At 29.2% G+C, this 21,341-nt stretch overlaps 3 protein-coding genes and 1 long non-coding RNA gene across 5 annotated transcripts in view; 2 read left to right on the top strand and 2 right to left on the bottom strand.

The window, feature by feature from the left end:
- Nucleotides 1-1,421: 1,421 nt before the first annotated feature.
- On the top strand, nt 1,422-3,883 carry LOC135803247 (lipase 1-like). Of its 2 annotated transcripts, none has more exons than XM_065316844.1 (6): nt 1,422-1,764; nt 1,954-2,200; nt 2,264-2,413; nt 2,477-2,558; nt 2,622-2,764; nt 3,342-3,883. In XM_065316844.1, exons 1-6 carry the CDS (start codon nt 1,472-1,474, stop codon nt 3,504-3,506), a joined length of 1,080 nt encoding a protein of 359 aa, XP_065172916.1. In that variant the 5' UTR covers nt 1,422-1,471; the 3' UTR covers nt 3,507-3,883. The 2 variants fall into 2 exon arrangements, with proteins under 2 accessions (XP_065172916.1, XP_065172915.1); XM_065316843.1 differs by having other exon boundaries at nt 2,477-2,567.
- Nucleotides 3,536-5,469, bottom strand: LOC135803249 (band 7 protein AGAP004871-like). Its single transcript, XM_065316845.1, has 7 exons — nt 5,161-5,469; nt 5,005-5,105; nt 4,770-4,925; nt 4,602-4,699; nt 4,356-4,517; nt 3,926-4,091; nt 3,536-3,847 (listed from the first exon to the last, which is right to left on the bottom strand). The coding sequence occupies exons 1-7, from the start codon at nt 5,216-5,218 to the stop codon at nt 3,656-3,658; spliced, it is 933 nt and encodes a 310-aa protein (XP_065172917.1). The 5' UTR covers nt 5,219-5,469; the 3' UTR covers nt 3,536-3,655.
- Nucleotides 5,470-7,558: 2,089 nt separating this feature from the next.
- LOC135802727 (uncharacterized) lies at nt 7,559-9,168 on the bottom strand. Its single transcript, XR_010550609.1, has 2 exons — nt 9,041-9,168; nt 7,559-8,357 (listed from the first exon to the last, which is right to left on the bottom strand). It is a non-coding gene; the product is annotated as an uncharacterized lncRNA (long non-coding RNA).
- Nucleotides 9,169-9,673: 505 nt separating this feature from the next.
- Nucleotides 9,674-21,341, top strand: part of LOC135803116 (uncharacterized) — a 58,307-nt gene continuing 46,639 nt past the window's right edge. The window contains 2 exon segments of the mRNA XM_065316733.1: nt 9,674-10,217; nt 17,151-17,433. Of these exon segments, the coding sequence (XP_065172805.1) occupies nt 17,299-17,433 (135 nt within the window). The 5' untranslated portion in view covers nt 9,674-10,217; nt 17,151-17,298.

Raw genomic sequence — 21,341 nt, 5'->3', positions numbered from 1 at the left:
GAGGACCCAATGCCGGACAGTGGCAGGTATCAGCAGCTTATAGGGGCTTTGCTGTACGTTGCAATAAACACTCGACCAGATATTGCAGCTAGTGTAAATATTCTAAGCCAGTATAATGTAAAACCATCAACGACGGATTGGACTGAGGTAAAGAGAGTCCTACGCTATTTAAAAGGAACGAAGAGTGTAAAGTTAAAGCTGAATACCAATTCAGAAATGAACCAATTAATCGGCTATGCGGATGCAAATTGGGCCGAGAACAGAACTGATAGAAAATCCAACAGCGGTTATTTATTCAAATTGTTTGGAGGACCTATTAGTTGGGCATGCAGAAAACAAGCCTGTGTCTCACTCTCATCAACGGAAGCTGAGTACGTGGCGCTAGCAGAGGCATGTCAAGAAGGAGTTTGGTTGATTCGTCTGTTAAAAGATCTACAGCACCAGAGTCAACTACCAGTCAAGATGTACGAAGATAACCAAAGTTGCATAAAGATGGTCCAAAATAGGAAATTCAGTAATAGGACTAAGCATATTGATACCAAATATCATTATGCTAATGAAATGTACGAGAAAGGAATCTTCATCTTCGAGTACTGCCCGACAGAGGATATGTTGGCAGATATTATGACTAAGCCAGTCAGGGACATCAAACTTAAGGCAATGGTCATGAAGTTCGGTTTGTCAAATTAGCATTTGATGAACAGGTATCGTTGAGGAGGCGTGTTGAAAATATAGCAACGATACTATGTAGGAGTAATGTTACACTATAGTTGCACTATAGAGTAATGTTGGAAAGGGTCATTATGACCTGAGGTACTCTCAGTACTTTGGGTTGTCAGCGGTCATCGTCAGTGTCATCTGTCTACCCGAGACGATCGGTCTACCTTTTTGCATTGTCATATTAATAACCAGTTTTCTTGCTTATTACATTTCAAGTGTATATTAACTCATCAATAAACATAATAAACTGTATCAAATATTATTCTTTCTAAAACCTTAATATTATATTGTCTAAGCTTCCAGCCTCCAATTCCAATAAAAAATAATAAAAAATTGAATTATTTACTCAAATTGATAAATAATAATTTACAATTTATGATTTCCTTATGTTTATTTAAATTACTGGAAAACGAGCACTAAAATTACCTAAAAACCACTTTAGTTGATAACAAAATAAGTAAATAATCATTTTAATGTCGAAAACTTCTCAGAAAATCCATTACTATTCATTATATAACTAAAAATATAATATTTTTTACCATAACTTTTATTCTAAATATAAAATACTAAAAAACAATTTCCATAATAACACTAAAATGATAATAACAAAATAAATAATCACATAATGACGAAAATAAACCAAAAATCCGTTATTATTTAAAATACTTCTAAAAATACTTTAAAAACCTTTAAAAATTCATATTATGTTAATAATTTCCAGGCTCAACTCGTAGCTACAGCAGGATACTCAATGGAAACCCACAAAAATATAGAAACCAAAGATGGTTACCTCTTAACCATGCATCGTATCCCTTACCCGAAGAACGCTAATTATCTCCGCGGTGAAAAACGTCAGCCTGTTTTACTAATCCATGGAATGCTAGGCTGTTCCGGACATTTCCTCCTACAGGGTGATAATTCTCTGGCTTATATGTTAGCAGAAGCAGGATATGATGTATGGCTGGGTAATGTTCGCGGCGTAGTTTATTCCAGAGAGCATAAAACATTAAATTATGCGAAAGATACTGAATATTGGCAATTTTCGTAAGTAAAAATTTGTTTATAATTTAAATAAAAAGAGAAGAATAAAAAATAAATAAATTATCAATTATAAAGATATCTATAAATTGCATAAACAAAAATCGAATGATTTTGATAAGCTATTGTTTATAATTCGATTAAAAACATAAAAAGAAAACAAAGATATAATTTTATTACTTTTATTATTTATAGAATGCACGAAATGGGAATATATGACCTACCTGCAATGATAGATTATATACTGGGTGTTACCAACTCCGAAAATCTGCATTACATTGGTTATTCACAGGGATGTGTTACATTTTTCATCATGTGTTCCGAACTTCCGGAATATTCGAAAAAAATCGCGTTATTTACTGGTTTATCACCGTTAATTTACGTTAAAAACGCAAGACATCCATGGTTGCCTATATTGTCACGATTTCAGACGCAATTACGAGTAATATTATTAATTAATTAATATTACAACGTTTTTATTTGTTAAATTAATCATTATTTGTAGTTTTTTACTTCACAAGTTGGATTATGCGGTGTTCGAGTTGGATTGTTTCGAAAATACGAAGGATTATTCACTTCTAATTCTTGGGGAAGGAACTTTATTAAATTTATGATCTTCGCAGCTTTTGGGACGAAATTATACAGGCTTAAAAATGTAATTATTAGTTTAATTATTTTTGTAAACAAATAAAGCTAAAATTTATTCTTAATATTTTAGGAAACCGTTGGTACCGCTGTAAAATTCATCCAAGGAATAAACTATCATAGTATTTACCATGCCATGCAGATATTCAACAAAAGTAAAGCTGGTAAATTTTTACGTTTTGATACTTTGAAGATTAATTGTTGGTAATATTTTTTAGAACAATTCGTGCAGTATGATTATGGTACAAAGAAAAATATGGAGGTTTATGGGTCTGAAACTGCAAAGGATTATTGTGTTGAGAATGTGAAGTGTCCTGTGTTGTTGTATTATTCGGATTCTGATTGGTTCATGCCAGCGGAGGTAAGAATTTGAAATTGTTTGTTTGTAAGTGAATAACGCAAAAAGTATAAATGGTAGAATGTTTAAATTTTGGGGATATGGAAGAGTGATAAATTGTCTTTAAAATTATGTATTGCGTGATCAAATATAATTAGGGGTTTTGTAATTACAAGAGTTTGAAAATCAAGGTTAGAAATCAGATACTTATTTGGTAATGTTTTGTTTAAATCGGTATAATTCAAAAAGTATTAATAATAAATTAATGAAATTTTAGACATTAATAGTCAGATAAATTATCTACAAAATGAGATATATTTTATAAAAATCTAATGCTGTGTTAATTAATTACAAGCAATTAAAAACCAGATATGAAAAAAATTCAACGTTGAAAATTTTTTATTGAATTTATTTCATTAAAGTGTTTATATCTTAAACTTCATGAACAATTAAATATTGAAATTAATTATACTAAAAGTTAATTAAATTACCTTTTAAACGACATATAAATAATTAAAATATCTCTAAGGATTAATTATTTATAAGCTTTTTAAATCATACTTTTCTTTACTAAAATTTGTCTTATTCTTTTTTTTTCTAGAATGCCACACTACTCGCTGAAAAACTCTCAAATGTTATAGCACATCACAAAATAGAAAGTAAAGACTTTTCCCACTTTGATTTCCTCATCGCCGAGGAAGCTGTGGAAAAAGTATATAAACCAATGATTAGTACATTCGCCGATTTTCAAAATCAAAAAGTTTAGTTCCAAATTTTAATTTAAATATTCATAGATAGTTTTAATATCTTTTTATTATTATTATTATTATGTAATTATGTATAAAACAATTTTTATATTTTATATTAAAATATTGTTACTCTAATAGCATATAAACAATAATACACTCAGAACAATCAGAAACGTAAATGTTGTCCGGCTGAATGTCCAGCTAAATGAGTATTAATAGGAGTTGGTAAGTGATTTTTAGTTCGTCCTGTCACTGAAGGAATATCTAGGAAACAGGATATCAAATCCATGGGTAGGGGGAAGATGATTGTCGAGTTCTTTTCGGCGGCGACGTTGTTTAGAGTTTGTAAATATCTCAACTGAAATATTAATAATAATAATATGAATGAATAATATCATTTTTTTGTTTATTTTTTTCCTGTAGTATTTGTTATTACCTGTAAGGCTCCTGGACTTTCATTAATGACATTTGCAGCATCACGTAGGGCTCTAGATGCTTTCATTTCACCTTCGGCTGCGATCACTTTGGCTCTGGCTTCTCTTGTTGCTTCGGCTTCAGCTGCCATTGCTCGTTGTAATTGTGTTGGTAGACTTACATCCTTTCTAAAATTATACAATTTTTGAATTAATTGAGTATATGTTAACATTTAAAAGAACTAAAAGAAGAATATTGCTCTTTTTGCTCTTTTTTGTTATAAATTATTTTTTATTTCTTATTTTTCCGATTTGAATATCTTATCTTGTAGAGAATTTTTCATAGATTACGGATCTTCAATCCGTTCTTGTTTATCTCTTTTAGTTTTTGAGTTATTCGCAAATAAAAAATCGGAAATTAATTAATTTGTTCATGAATGTCAAAATACTTACATTTCAACACGTTCTACTTTCACACCCCATGGATCAGTCGCCACATCAAGGGATGTTTGCATAGCATGCGAGATGGCTTCCCTATCTGATAAAATTTCGGCTAAATTTCGCGTCCCCAGAATATTCCGTAGTGTTGTCATAGCTAACAGTCTTGTTGAGTTACTAAAATCAAAAAATCAAAAACAAACAAAATTTTTATTTCATATTTAATAACAAATAACAACAAATAATTAATTAATTAATTACCTGTAATTTGTAACTTGCACAACAGCATTCAAAGGATCTTGTATCCTGTAATACACTACAGCGTCCACAGTAACCGTAACTGAATCTTTAGTTAATGCCTTAAAATGAAATATTAAACAATAAATAGAAAAATATTAATAAAAATAAGTAAAACAATAAAATAATTACTTCTTGTGGCGGGACATCAAAAGAAACAGTCCTTAAATCAACTTTCCTGTATGAATCCACACATGGCAGGACAAAAAATATCCCAGGACCTCTTGCACCACCTGTACGCAATCTCCCAAGACGGAAAATAACAGCTCTTTCATATTCCTGAACCACCTTAAATTAATTAATAAATATTTATAATTTTTAAATTAAAAAAAAACATGAAAAAATTGAATAATTTAATGAAACTTACTTTAAAACAGAAAAATAATGAGAAAGGCATTGTTACAATAAGTAATAAAACAGCACCAGAAGTTGTTATCAATTCAATCAAACCCATTGTGTTTGGTTTTTCTAAAAACAATTAAAAATCACAAAAAACCCACAAAAAATTAAATATTAAACTTACTATATTCAAAAAAGAATTCAAAACCTCCACTTCCCGTTCGTTTAAAACCGACTGTCATTAACTCTATAATTTAATAAAATTTAAACAAAACTGTTTGTAACCCTGAATATTTTGCTCATATTGTTGCACTTTTCATTCGATTCCTGTGTGTTCTTCAATTGGGTGGTCGTTATATTGCTATTTTTAACAAATTGTCGATTTCCGCTGCCGCATCGCTCGTCTGCTCCTGCAACACACCAACATTTACTTTATTTTCCTTTATTATACTCCACACATGCTCACACAAAGTATAACAACACGCTTATTCTTTTACAATTTAACATTTCACACATTTCTGGTGTCTGCAGGCGATGTGTGTGGTGTGTAAATAAACGGCGTGCATACGAATTTCGATTCCAGAGCGAGTGTTTATGTTCCGCGTCAAATTTTCATAAATATCGCGCGTTATTGCACGCTAATGATGAAACATTCTGGGTTGGGGGGGCGGGTGGGATTGTGGAATACATTTGGAGAGTCATAATATTTTCGTTTGATCATTTATTTGTGGCGGGATTTAAATTTGGAGAGAGAAATGTGACTTTTTGACTTGTTTTCAAACATCAATATGATGGGCGTTTGGAAATTGTTTATAAGTTTAGGAAGAAATGTTTGATTTTTAATTTTTTAAGGTTTTAGTGTTTAGAAAGAGTGTATATATTAATATAAAACATAAAATGTTGGGGATTTAGTGTTTAAATGTGTTTAAATTGTTGTTAAAGTCATAAAATGTTTTTAAACTCGAGAAAATCGTGAAATATGTACAATGGACTTCGACATGCAATAATTTATAAACAATAAGCTTTCTCAAAAATTTTTAGACGTAGTGTGGTAGAAAATTTAATTAGCTTTAATTTGATGTATGATACGTGTTTATTTAATACTGACTTATGCACTTTTTTGTTGTTTTAAACAATTAAAATCTATAAAAAATTAGAATTAACAAGAAAATATAATGTTAATTTCGACAACTTATAACTAATTAACTATAGCAGCAAAATTAAAAATTATACATTCAAATGATGAAAAATTTAATTGGCTATCTATCAATACTAATTTTATTGTTATTAATTTATTGCTAACTAAGAATAAATAATAAAACATACAAAAAAGCAAAAAATCAAGAAAATTTTGTAGGCAAAGTTAAATTGGCTGTAAGTTTTGTAAAAACTGCTTAATTACATAATTTTTGACGCCAATTTATTAATAATGAGTGCTCCCATTAGTATGCATCAAAATATTGTGAAAATATAATGCTAAAATGTCTTTAAATTAAGTTTAAAACACTAACTCCAAAAGAGTAACAAAAACACAGCCAAAAATTAATTCTCAACTTTGAACGCTCATAACTCAACAATCACTTTACTAAACTTAAAATTTCAAACGATTATGGAAGGAAAATTTAATAATCTTTAATTTGACATATAGTTTGTTATAAACAAATTAAAATTAATACCAAATAATCACAAAAACATACCAAAAACATAAACTCCTTAATTTCAAAAACTATAAACTTTAAAACACAATTTCTTTTATAACCACTACTTTTCCATCAACAATAATTAATTAACATAAACTACAATTAAACTATTCACTTCTTCTGCGGTCAGCAAGCCTTCACCAACTGAAGCTTCCTCCCGGCATGCTTTCCACCCAAGATTCAACAATGTTTACAACGAAATCTATAAATAAAACCCGCACATCACGTCTACTTGCAGTTATGCTAAGTAATCAAAACCGAATTTGAAAATCTCGCATCCCACTTCATCTGCATCCTCATCTTCATCTTCACCATCAAAACCCTAAATATCTGTGTGTAATTTGTATGCTCGCGCCGAGAAAGCGTGTTAATCTTGTTAATTTCGTGCTTTTGACGGTGTGTTTACCGAAACGTCGCGTTTTATGAATAGGTAAAGATGTAAACATAGTTTCTGAGCTTTGCAGAGCTTCTGAAAGTTATTAAAACATGTTTGAAGTTTAGTTAGCGCAGTTTTCGTGTTTATCGCGGGTTTTAATTAATTTTGGACGTAAATTACAGCCGCAGATGGCCACCAACCGCAAGTTATGATGTGTTAAAGTTTATTGTTGCGTTATAAACAATTTACGAGCTTTTTAATGTATCGAAACTGGTTTAGTATTGTTTTTGGGTGAAATATTTATTTTTAGGGTGTTAGACTAAATAATATTGATGTAATTTGGTTAATAGGTGATTGTTTTATTAATTTTTAGTTGAAATTGTTGTTTTTTATTGTTTTAAACAATGGAAAACAGTGAAAATGATGATAAATTGACATTACCTTCGGTAAGTTGTTTACTTTCGGTGTATGAAAGGTTGCCTATAGTGAAACATCAAATGTGGAAATAAATGTTACATTTTTTCGTTTATTTCATTAAAAACTATGTTTAAACAATAAATATTGATACAAAACAATTACAGGAAGTATTTTCTAATGTTTTTATTTATTTTTAATTATATAATTTGCTCTAAACCACCAAAAACACGAAAAAACTGAGAAATCTTACACAAACAACTTGTTAATTTTTGGTGTAATGAAGGTTGCCTATAGTAAACCATTAAAACTAAAATAAATTCTTGAAATTTTTCATTAAAACCCTTTAAAACATTATTTAAACAACCAAAACCCTTATAAAACTATGCAAAACTAAGACGCCGATATTTTACCAACACATTCCACCCATGGTTGTACAAAAACGCTATCAAACTTCTCCAAAAACTTACAATTTAGCAAACTATCGATTTCTTCCTGAACAACTGAACAAAAATCATTCAAAATCAATACAACAATATCGCAAACAAATACAACTTCTTCCTTGCGTGTCACTTCAAAGAAATGCGGATTCAGTGATTGGAATTTGTCCCAAACATCGTGCGAAATGTGCGTGCGTTGTTTATGTTCGCATGATGCGTTTAATTGCTTTATATAGTATTCCATTGTGTTTTCGAGAAAGTTTTGACATTCGTTCGGACCTGATAACATGATATTGTTGAGAGATATTATTTTGTTGCTTAGATCTGATGAGATTTCGACGAGGTGTTTTGCTAGGATTAATTCCAGGTCAGTGTGGCGTTTATCGTAGGTGATTAAGACGTCGTGAATACTGGATATGCATTCATCTTGAGTTATACAAGCAGAAGATGACTGAAAAGTATAAAATTGTTATTATTTAAGTTAAAAATTTAAAAATTTAAAGTTAATTTAAAGTTAAAATACGTTTTTTGTGAGTAAAAGTATAAGTTTTGTGTTTGACCGCTGATAACTTGAGAAAAATTGTTTATTATTAATTTGTTTAAACTTTATTAGATGTAAAATTTAATTATCTACATAATGATACCAAATTTGTTAATTTTTGATTAAAAAATCTTTAAGAAAAATAAGAAAACTAACAGAAAACATAAATTTTTAAACTTTTTTGAATCAGAAATTTATTTTTGATAGCTGATAATGTAAAAATTGTTAATTTTTTTTAATTTAAACTTATTTATTTGGATTAAAAATTTAACTGGGTTTCATTTTATATATAAATTGTTAACAATTTCCTTGAATTAATATGATTTATTTGCAAAAGAATGAAGAAAACCATAAAATTTAATATTTTATAACCAAATATATTTTTAACTTTGATTGTTAATAACTATTAAACTACTCAACCTATCAACATTATTTCGACGTCATCTAATAAATAATTTAATTGTCTAAATATTTCCTTTTTAACAATTCAGATAATAATAAAATTAATGCCACAAAACGCAAATCAAAACAAAAATGACTTAAACCAAAATTTCTTTGAGTCGTTATTTGATAAATAATTGTTTATAACTTACATGTAACAAAATCCCAAGCACAAAATATATTAAAAACATGTTTCTCTTAATATATTTAACTATATACTAAACTAAAATTAGCTTTGGAAGCTGTTTTTGTTTAAATATCGCAATAAAACTGTAAGAAAACATTAAAAATGTGTTTGAAAAGTTTAACAATAAAAAAACAATTGTTAACTATATAATATTGACATAATACACGTCGACAATAAATTAGTAGACAATATAAACTATTCTAAAGAGTTTTGGTTTATTAAATAATTGTTTAAGTCATGTTTTGTTAATAAAATCAACGCTTTCATTTCAAATCTTATTTTTTAAGTTGTGCGTTGAATAAATTAAAGAAATAAGTATTAAATCATCAATATTTATAGACAATATCACTAACAATCAAAACAACAACTAAAATAAACCATAATTTATCAATTTATAACATTTATTTATCTTTTATTCTCCAAAAACACAAAAATTTTAACAAAAAATCGTTTACTAATTCAAATGTATCATATGCAACCCAACACACACAAAACTTTCCAATGAAACAATGGAGGCGGCGAAAGCAGTGGTAGTGGCAGCGTCAGTGGCGCTGATCGCCGCCGCCGTCGTTCTGTCTCGTCCTGCAGCATCCTCTCGCGCGCGCACTCCCGCGCCGCCGTTGTCGCCGCCGCCGCCGTCGCCACCGCCGCCGCCAACAACTCGCGCGTAATACACGCTTACATAAGAACTAACGAAATAACGCGGAACGCAAAACTTAAAATTAACTTACAATTAAATTACAAAATTACACCTAAACCTAGTGCCAAAACTCACAAAAACATTACATTCACCAACAATTCCAGGATAATTACAGGATAATTAAACACAGAGTGTGTGCAAGTGATTTATTTAAACAATTAATAAAAAATCAGTAAATTTAGTTAAAAATGATTGAATTTTTATTTTTTCAACATTCCAGAGCGTTAATTATAATTAAATTACGTAAAATAGGAAACAGGACGAAAAGGACAAACGCAACGCAGGATAATTCAATTTTTGTCATGGCTCTAACGGTGTAACAATTTAAATTTGTTTAAAACATCCAGAAATTCAATTTTAAACACAAAAAAACAAAAAATAAAAAAAGTGAATTTATTAAAGGATTAAAAACAAAAAAAGGATCAAGGACCTCATATTCAATGTAAGTATATAAATATTTTATGTTTTTATCATTTTATTATGTATTTCAAGGTAAATATCCTCATATCAAACATTCATCCTGTGAATATCCTTGAATCCTTATAATTTAAGGATTAAATATTTATTACATGAGTATAGAGGTATTAAGGATGCTTTGATTTTTTTATTTTGTTATTGATGTGTGTGTATGTGGTTGGATGCGTGTGAAAGGTCCTAACAGGATTGTACGGAAGCGCACGGAATTGGAGCAGATGGCAAACAGGACGATGGAGGCGGCGGAGACAATGCGAGACATTGTGTGCGGCAATCGTGGGGCACTTGTGCCAATTGGCTTGCGGATTGTGGATGTGGATTGTCAGTGTTGGCGGCGTCGTTCCTGCGGCGGCGAGGAATTGTTGCCAGTGCATAGCATAAGCATAGGCAGTGTGTAAACTGAATATACTCGTACTATACAGGATAATTACGTTATGGAGTTACGGAATAGTATTAGAGGAGTATTTGTGGTGGGTGTTAGGTGAGGATGTGTTGTGTTTGGTTGGATGATTGGGAATTGAATTTGAAAATTGAAAATTCAAAAGTTTGGTTGGTATTTGAGTGGGGTTAAGGTTTGGTTATGTTGCGCCATCTATAAGTAGAAAATAAGGTAATAGGTGTTTACGGTTTTTGAGTTTTTGGCTTTGGTTTTGTGTTAGATTAGAGTATAGTTGATAAAATCGAAGAAAAATGCTTGAAAAAATGATTTAGAGAGCGAAATAGGTTTTTTGTGGGAAGGATATGTTGTTGGGTATTGTAGGCAACTTAGTATACACTATTGTTTTGACAGCAGATGGAAGAAACGTGTTTTCTTGTAAGTTTAAGTTTTCTTTATCAAATTAATGCATTTCGTATAAAATATAACAGTTTTTTTGGTTAAATGTAGTGATTTTTTACATTTTGACATCAAAAGTTGTGAATTTAACCTAAAAATTCGTATTTTTGACATTTATTTTATATTTTATTAGTTATTTTACTTAAATTTAATTAAAAACTACTGTTTTACATCAAATACTACCACAAAATCAGCATTTTATATTCACAATAAGTTTTTCTGGTAAATTTTAGAGAAAAATTACATATTTTGACAGTTTTAGGTTAGTTTACACTTGTTTTGACAAAATTTTTGTCATTTCAATCAAAATTATTAGTTTTTGACAGATATTAAGACATTTTTTTTTACTATTACTGTTTTTAACATGTTTTTGTTATTATTTCTGTGAAAAATAGTGAAAACATAATAAACGTAAACGTAATAGCTGTCAAAAATTGACTAAACAATGAAAACTTTAAGAATTTTTGATGAAACGCGTCAAAATGTAACAAAAATATCAAAATATTCTTCTATTTAACCTAAACAAAACCTATCAAAACTTGTCAAATATATACGAAATTTAAGGAAAACTGTCAAAATAAGACTAAAATGAAGTAATATTGGTTAAAAAATACTTTAGACACTGTCAAAATTCTGTCAAAATTATCAAAAACTCAAAAATAGACAAAATATGTTAAAATGACAGCAATGACAGCAAAAGACTGTCAAAATATCCCTAAAATGTTAAAATCCTTTTTTATTAAACTTAAAATAACCTCCAAAAAATGTCAAAAATAGGTCAAATAACAACTTTACTGGTCAAAATAATCCATTATAACATTTCTAACCTCAAATTTCTACGTTTTTCCTAAATTTCCCCAAATTTTCCTTCATAATTCTTCACCAAATCCAAAACATAAACTTTAAAACACGTTTCTGCACCAATATCACTTATCTAATGATTAAATTTCTTGAAGACTATAAATTATCCTGTATTGGTGTGTCTGGCGTATCCTTGAGATGTATCTTCTCCTCCTCTTCCTCTCCTTCACTCCTCCGTTCCTTCTTCTTATGCATTTGTGTGTTTGTGAGGTGCACGCCACGATCCAATTAGCTGGGGGGAAATGTGCCGCGTAAGGACTCTTCGACTCTTCGCGAGGACTATCGCAGGCTACGCACAAGTAGCTGCTATCCAGCGAACCGCCGTCACGCTCGATTGCCAACGCAACGCGAATTGCGGCCGATCGCATCGTATACATCCTCGTGGCATGGCGTATATCCTGAAATATCCTGAAGGTTTTCCTTTACGTTTTTCGTTTTTCGGTATTTTCTGCGTCTACGTCTTTGCGCCCGGTTGATTCTCACCGGCTGTGGGTTTAATGGATACAATGTGTAAAAAAGGACGAAAAAGGATGGAAATACTTCAATTCACTTTAGTTTTATTTCAAGAAGGATTTTTCATGGATTGTAGTTTTAAATTAGTGAAAATATCATTTAGGTGAAGTTGTTTTCTAAAAAAAATTATTTTTTTGAATTTTTGATATTTTATTGTTTTTTGACAGTTTATAGAAGTTTTAGGTTAGTTTTGTTAGATTTAGATAATTTTAGACAAAAAAACTTGAAATTTGTTGTGTTTTTGACAGTTATAGGATATTTTAGGTTAAATAGAAAAAATTTTGTTATTTTAATTTCAACGGTTTTTAGTGACATTTCTGTTATTTTAACTAATTTTTGTCAAATTTTGAGGTTTTGATCATTTTAACAGAATTTTGACAGTATCCAAAGTATATTTAATCAAAATAACTTTGTTTTTGTCTAATTTTGACAGTTTTCCTGTAATTTCTTATATATTTTTCAAATTTTGACAGTTATAAATTATTTTAGTTTAATAAAAACAGATTTTGACATTTTAGGGATATTTTGGCAGTTTTTTTGGTGACATTTTTGTCATTTTCACAATTTTTTGGTTTATATTTGACTTTTTGATAACTTAGACAGCTTTTAATGTATTTTTAACCGAAATAACCTAATTTTAGTTTTATTTTGACAGTTTTACTTTAATTTCTTCTACATTTGGCAAATTTTGACAGCTATAGGTTAGTTTTAATCGAATAAAAAAAGATTTAGATATTTTTGCAACATTTTGACATTTTTTCATCTAAAATTTTTAAAAATTTAAAGTTTTGTTAATTTTTGACAGTTATATCCACATTTCCATTATTTTCCTAACCTAAATCTTTTTCTATTTGTCAAAAAAATATAGTTTTACTTAAATAGTCAAAAACACTGTCAAAACAAGTGTAAACTAACCTAAAACTATCAAAAATCAGTGTAATACATTGAAAGATTAACCAAACTTTAACTTTCCTCGAGTTTTAGTTTATCTTATCACTGTTTTAATCAATTTATAAGAATCTAAGCATCTTCCAAAAGTTAGATACTTTCCCCCTTTCCTCTCCTCCTTTCAACTCTTAGAGTCATCCCTTAGAATTCCCCAAAAAGTTAAATCACAAAAGTTTAACTTAAAGTAAAGCGTTTTATTTCCTTGAATCTAACTCCTAACTCACGAGTATTCTACCTGAGTTTAGTGCTGGATTACTTTCACATCCAGGACAATTCAGTTAAATCTTTTTATCTAAATTGTTTATTTTTTAACTTTTTATCTTTTTAAATTTTGTGTTAAATGTTGAAAATGTTTGTTTTTTGAATAATTTGTTTATTTTTGAGTTTGGGGTAAAGTTTTTTGATATATTTGATAGAATTTAGGAGTTAGTAGATTGGTTTAATTGTTTTTGAGTAATATTTTAACCAAAGATAGATTTTTTGATCATTTTGACAGAATTTTGACAGTTGTTGAAGTGTTTTTAACCGATATAGTTTCTAAATTTTGTGTCAAATGTGGAAAATGTTTAGTTTTAGCAAAGGATAGATTTTAAATCAATTTGACAGAATTTTGACGCATTTTCCTTGGTTTAATGTATTTTGACACTTTTTTGACAGTTTGAAGTAAAATATATATTTTTTTGATATATTTGATAGAATCTTAATATTTGTAAGTTAATTTTAGAGTTTCTATGTAATATTTTAACCGAAGATAGATTTTTTGATTAATTTGACAGAATTTACTTTGGTTTAATGTGTTTTGACAGTTTTAGACAGTTTTTTGACAGTTCAAAGTAAAGTATTAATATTTCTTGACACATTTGATAAAGTTTTAATATCTGTAGGTCAATTTTAGAGTTTTTATGTAATATTTAACCAAAGGTAGAAATTTTAATCAATTTTATTAAATTTTGACAGATTTTGAATGGTATTTAACCCATACACTTTTTAAGTTTTTTGTCAAATGTGGAAAATGTTTGGTTTTGTTTAAATTTTATTATCTTTACCTTTGGTGTAAAGTAGTTATCCTGTTCGCGGATGGATAAACAGGCAGGACGAAAACATGTTCACATTATTCAGATGATAGTCAAGTGGAGGCAGGCCGAACAGGCGCAGGGCGCACAGGACGCGCAGGACGCGCAGGAATATGTTGATGGCGCGCAAATATTTGCTCGAGCGCTGAGCGGCGTGTAATTGCTTTTGAAAAGTGCTTAATTTTACAAACTCAATATTTATTGTCGAAAATTTCAAGATAGATGTCCAAATGTGCTGTCAAAACAAAAAATAACCTAAAATTACAATCAAACAACGCAAATTGAACAAAACTTAATGAAAAAAGTATTAAAACTGTCAAAAATAAGTGAATGGCTGTCAAAATGTCAAAACTAACCTAAAATTTTATAAAACACTGAAAATTTAGTTAAAAATTATTAAAAACTGTCCAAAAGTGCAGAAAAACAAGTATTTTGCAATGAAAATAAGAAAAATTTAAATCAAGGTTTAAAATATAACCTATAAATATCAGACAACTGTCAAAATTACAGAAATCTGTAAAAATTGCATTGAAAAACTAAAATTTTAAAGAAATTTGTTGAAAATTTATCGAAAACGACTAAATAAGTGTCAAAAATGATGTCAAAAAGAAAACTAACCTCAATTTATACAAAACCAACAAAAATCTATTCATAAACTGTCAGAAACTGTCAATAAACTCATAAAATACTAGTTTTTCGTAACAAAAACAAGAAAAACTTTGTTAAAAACATAAAATCAATCAAAAACACACAAAAATCATCAAATCTAAACAAAATCAAACCATAACCTTGAAATCTGTCAAAAACATAACGTCAACATATTTCTAATCACTTAATGCATCACTATTGTATAAAAATCCTCTAAACACACTTGAATGATACCCATTCATGCATTGTATGTCACCTGCACCAGGATATCATCCTTCCAAAGGACCTCGAATTAAAAGATTAAAAAATTGCAAGATTGAAAAATTGCAACACATCTATCTATTCCATCCTCTTCTTCCATCTTTTTCCAACGGCGCAAGCTGAGTTTGACTTATTCCTAACAATCATCCCCCGGCCTGACTGGGTTTCGACCCGTTCAGATGCAATCCTTAGATGGATCCTTGAGATGGCAGATAGGATGAGCGCAGCGTGTGCGAGCGGGACGTCCGTGCGCGCCGCACACGAATCGATCGCGTGTAATTGACCTACTTTCCTGTCCGCGCGCTGCCGCGTTTCTTCCTTTCTTTTGCCGAACACTCGGGGCCAACCCTTTCGTCCTGCGGGATAATGCCACGAGGATAATGCCACGCGAGCATGGAAAACACTTTACGTATACGCACTATGTGACAGGATGTGGTAAACAATACAGTGCTTGATTTTGAGTAAAGAGGAATTAAATGGTTTTTTGACGTTTTGAGGTTAGTTTTGGGTGGAATTTTAGTTGTAGAGGTAATTATGGTTGTTTTTATGTCAGATTGACTGATATTTGATGGTTTTTGGTTGATTATACAAGTAAATGTTTGTTTTTTGGTAATTTTGACAGTCTTTTGACAGATTTTGACAGTTTGAAGTAAAATATTTATGTTTTTTGATGTATTTGATTGAATTTTGACATTTGTAGGTTAATTTTATTGTTTTTGAGTAATATTTTTATTAAAAATTGATTTTTTGATCAATTTTGATTGTTTTTTGACAGTTTTCTATTAATTTCTGTAATATTTGACACTTTTTTGACAGTTATAGGTTAGTTTTGCGTATTTTGATAATTTTGACAGTGTTTTACATACATTTTGATTAATTTTGACAGTTTTTTGACAGATTTTAACAGTTTGAAGTGAAATATTTATGTTTTTTGATGTATTTGATTGTATTTTGACATTTATAGGTTAGTTTTACTGTTTTTGAGTAATATTTTGACTAAAAATTGATTTTTTGATCAATTTTGATTGTTTTTTGAGTGTTTTTCATTAATTTCTGTAATATTAGACACTTTTTTGACCGTTGGAGGTTAGTTTTGCGTATTTTATTAGTTTTGACAGAGTTTTGCATAAATTTGGATTGATTTTGGCAGTTTTTTGACAGATTTTGACGGTTTAAACTAAAATATTAATGTTTTTGGATATATTTCATTGTATTTTGACATTTGTAGGTTAGTTTAAGAGTTTTTGAGTAATATTTTGTCTAATAATGGATTTTTTTGATTAATTTGACAGTTTTTTGACAGTTTTTCATTAATTTCTGTAATATTTGACACTTTTTTGAGAGTTGGAGGTTAGTTTTGCGTATTTTGTTAGTTTTGACATAGTTTTACATCAATTTGGATTGTTTTTGACAGTTTTTTGACAGATTTAACTTGTTTTAATGAATTTTTCTTATTTTGACAGTTATTATGTGTTTTCAAGCGTTTTTTGACATTTTGAAGTCAAATATTCATATTTTTTGACAGTCTAGAGCAACTTTGAATATTTATAGGTTAGTTTTACATCTCTCTAGCCTTATTTTAACCTATCACAACTTATTAAACCAAATTTTATCGTTTTTTCCTTTAATTCATTGAATATTCAACAATTTTTGACATTTTCAAGGTTAAATTCTTATTTTACCTTCTACTGAAATAAAATATGACATTTTCCTTCAAATTCCTTTAAAATTTACCTAATTTTATTTGTTTTTCTCTTTTCAGCTCCGTTTTGATGTCAAAGAATAACGTGGAGTGTTGGTGCGTAGAATGTCGAGTGCGCGACGAGTGCGTGGTTGTTGTTGAAGAGCAGCGAGTGCTGCTGGGATAGTAGAAGCAGTAGAAGCAGTAGAAGGTGGAAGGATAACACAGGATGAAGCTGAGCGTGTCGGCGTACAGGGCGCACGCCTCGGCGCACAAGAAGATCCTGGACACGGCTTATCAGCTCAACTATGGCTCCACGTCGGCGTCGCATCATGCCACCACGACAAATGTCACTCCTTTTCAGGTAACACACGTTTTAAATGTCAAAAAGTCATAGGATCATATATTTTTGGATTTGGAGCGGTTTTAAGTGGGATAAAACAGTTTTGAGGTTAGAATTTTATATAAAAAGTGTTTCTTGACAGAATTTTGGTATTTTTGACAGTTTTGATAGTAATTGTATTGTTTTTGTTAGTTTTTGATGATTTTTGACAGTTTTTTGATGTTTGAAGGTTTGGTTTGTTAAATTTGACAGTTACAACCATTTTGATTCAATATTTGACAGTTATTTTTATATTTACAACAATTTTTGATAGAATAAAACCAATTTGAGGTTAGTTTTCTACCTGTTAAGGCTATTTTGACAGTTTTGTTCAATTTTTGACAGTTATTGAGTGTTATTTTACTGTTTTTGTTTATTTTTGATCAAATTCTAATAATTTATGACAGTATTTAATGTTGAAAGGTTAGGTTTCATAAATTTGACAGTTATTTGCTATACTTATACATTTTGAGGTTAGATTTGTACATGACAAGTGTATTTGACAGTATTGCTTTGTTTTTGACAGTTATTCATTAATATTTTATTGAATTTGCTTGTTTTTGATGAAATTTTTGACGATTTTTGACAGTTTTTGATAAATTGAAGTTAGTTTTGTTAAATTTGACAATTATGACAGTTTTGATTCAATATTTGACAGTTGTTTCTATATTTGGAGCAGTTTTTGATAGAATAAAACCTATTTGTGGTTAGTTTTCTACCTGATAGGGATATTTTAACAGTTTTGTTTGGTTTTTGACAGTTATTAATTGTTATTTTCTTGTTTTTGTTTACTTATGATCAAATTTGGATGGTTTTTGGCAGATTTTGACGTTGAAAGGTTAGGTTTCTTAAATTTGACAGTTATTTGGTATACTTATACAATTTGAGGTTAGATTTGTACATGACAGGTGTATTTTGATAGTATTGCTTAGTTTTTGACAGTTTTTCATTGAAATTTTATTGAATTTGCTTGTTTTTTTTGAAATTTTAACGATTTTTGACAGTTTTTGATAAATTGAAGTTAGTTTTGTTAAATTTGACAGTTACAACCATTTTAATTCAATATTTGACAGTTATTTGACATATTTTTACATTTTGAGGTTAGATTTATACATGACAAGAATATTTTGACAGTTTTATTCAGTTTTTGACAGTTACTGATCGTCATTTTACGATTTTTCCTTATTTTTGATAAAATTTAATGTTTTTTTGACACTTTTTGATGTTTTGAGGTTAGTTTTGTAAAATTTGACATTTACTTTTGTTTTGATTCATTATTTGACAGTTATTTGACATATTTTGACACTTTATATTGTTTGGAGGCAATTATTGTTCATATAAGTTATATTGTTATTAATTTTTCTGCTTTTTAACATTTATTCACAAAGAAATTTAATATTTTATGGTGATTTTTGACATGTGGCATCTGCTAAACGAATAAAATGTCTCGCAATCTTGGCTAATGTACGAAATGACGAGTAAATATTTTAATTAACGCGTTGGGCGCACGTTCGTTGAGTGAATAATTAAAATCGAATCACATTACGCGTATGTATTTTTAATCAAAATAACGAGCGCGCTCGCAAATCAACTCAGCGAATGCAAAACAAAACAAAACCAGAACAACACAACACAAAACATAAAACAAGTAAAACAAGTCAAACACATTATACAAATGTACATCATGTTCAAGTTATGCTCGTTAAAAAGCTATGAAAACAATTGTAACAATCATGAATATGAATGAATCGTAAATATTTATGAAACTAACCTCAAAATTATAAAAGGTGTCAAAATATGTCAGAAAAATGTCAAAAAATGACAAATGTCAATTTAATGTAATTGACAGCTGTCAAATGTAATAAAACTGATCTTCAAATGTGAAAAAACATAAATATTAATCAACGTCAAACAAAAATTGACATGAATCGTAAAAAAACAGTAAACAACTGTGAAAAACACGAAAAATAGGAGGAATATGAACAAAAATATCCTTTGAACTTTACAAATAGCAAAAATATATGAAATAACTCTCAAATATCAAAGCAAAATATCTATAACTGTCAAATTTAACAAAACTAACCTCAAAACATCAAAAACTGTCAAAAATCAATAAAATTTTATCAAAAACAAACAAAAACAATAAAATAAGTATCAATAATTGTCAAAAATTAAACAAAACAGTATGACTACCTATTATAACTCCCCAAACTGTCAAAAATTGTCAAAATACTGGCAAAAATCTGTCAGAATCAAACAAAATCCATCAAAAGCATTAAAAACTGCCCAAAACATAACAAACACTTAAAAACCCACTAAAAACAGTATAATAACCTTTAAAACTGTTGAACACCTAACCTCACACAACCATACCCCAACCCAACCTCTAAATAACCTAAAAATCCAAACATAACACTAAAATCGTTAGAATTTTATGAGAAACGATCAAAAACAAGAAAACAACTATCAATAGTTTCCAAAAACTAAACCAAACAGTATTATATCTTAGTAAAACTAACCATACTACTCTTAATCTGTCAAAAACTGTCACAAAACTGTCAAAAACACACAAAAACCATCAACCTCTAAAACTCTAAAATACTTAACCTCAACCACAATACACCCACCTAACCTCTAAATAACCAAAAAACTCAAACATAACCTCAAATGAAAACACCTTCACACCTATATCACCTATATATTCTTCAATCGTTTGTAATTTATCCTTCATTGGTATTGTTTCGATGCTTTCTGTTATTTACGCTTTGTTTTTGTTGTGTTTTTGTTTTGTTTCCATTGTTTGTGTTCTTTATTCACTTGTTATCGACGCCGACACTGCGCGGCAGTAAATTCAGCCACTGAACCGAACACAACCCGACGCTTGAGTTTTTGGCAAGTCGACAAAACACTTATTCTTTCTTTTGCACCCCTCACTCCATAAGCACACCACCAGCACTATTACTGTTTTTCTTTTTCATCCCTTCACACTGAACGTAATCCTCTGAGGGTTGTAGTGGTTTACAAAGTGTTTCAGACCAAAAAGGGAAAAAGAGAAAAAAGAAGGAAAAAGTATGTGTATCTAAACGTTTCTAATATTTCATGGTTTTTTATTGTTGACTAGGGAAGGAAATATTAACCCTTACATATTTCATCTCTTTAAATTTTTATTTTTTGTGTTTTTAGCAGTTTTTTGTTTAAAATTTTAAAGTTTGGTTGGAATTTGAGTGGGTTTTAAGTTTGGTTATGTTGCGCCATCTATAATTTAAAACTGGGGTTATGGATTGTAGTTATTTTTATTTGTTTAGGTTTGTTTTTTATCTTAGATAAGAGTATAATTGTTAAAATATAAGAAAATTGTGAGAAAAATGATTTAGAAAAGAAAATAAGTTTTTTGCGATATAAATGGATTGTTGGGCATTGTAGGCAACTTTATATACATAATTGTTTTGACAGCTGATGGAGAAAATGTGTTTTCTTGTAATTTTAAGTTTTGTTTATCAAATTGATGCATTTCTTGTAAAATATTAACAGTTTTTTGGTAAAATTTAGAGACTTTTGACATTTTGACATCAAAAGTTGTGAATTTAACCTTAAAATTAGTATTTTTGACATTTATTTTATATTTTATCAGTTATTACACTAATATTTTATCAAAAACTACTGTTTTACAACAAATTCTATCAAAACTCAGCATTTTACAATCAAAACAAGTTTATCTTGTAAATTTTGTTGAAAAATTAAATTTTTTGACAGTTTTAGGTTAGTTTACACTTGTTTTGACAGTTGTTATCACTATATTGTTTATATTTTTATCAAAATACATTAAATATTTCATGTTTTACAGATTTTTGTTTCAATTTGTTTAAATTTTTGGTTTTAATGCTTTTCCG

The sequence above is a fragment of the Atheta coriaria genome, unplaced genomic scaffold (genome assembly GCF_025399875.1).
Source record: "Atheta coriaria isolate IRGN ID8LTWV9N9 unplaced genomic scaffold, Caltech_Dcor_3.1 hic_scaffold_2_pilon, whole genome shotgun sequence".
NCBI lineage: Eukaryota > Metazoa > Arthropoda > Insecta > Coleoptera > Staphylinidae > Dalotia > Dalotia coriaria.
Note: the sequence above shows the minus strand (reverse complement) of the source record. Positions and strands in the feature narration are given on the sequence as shown.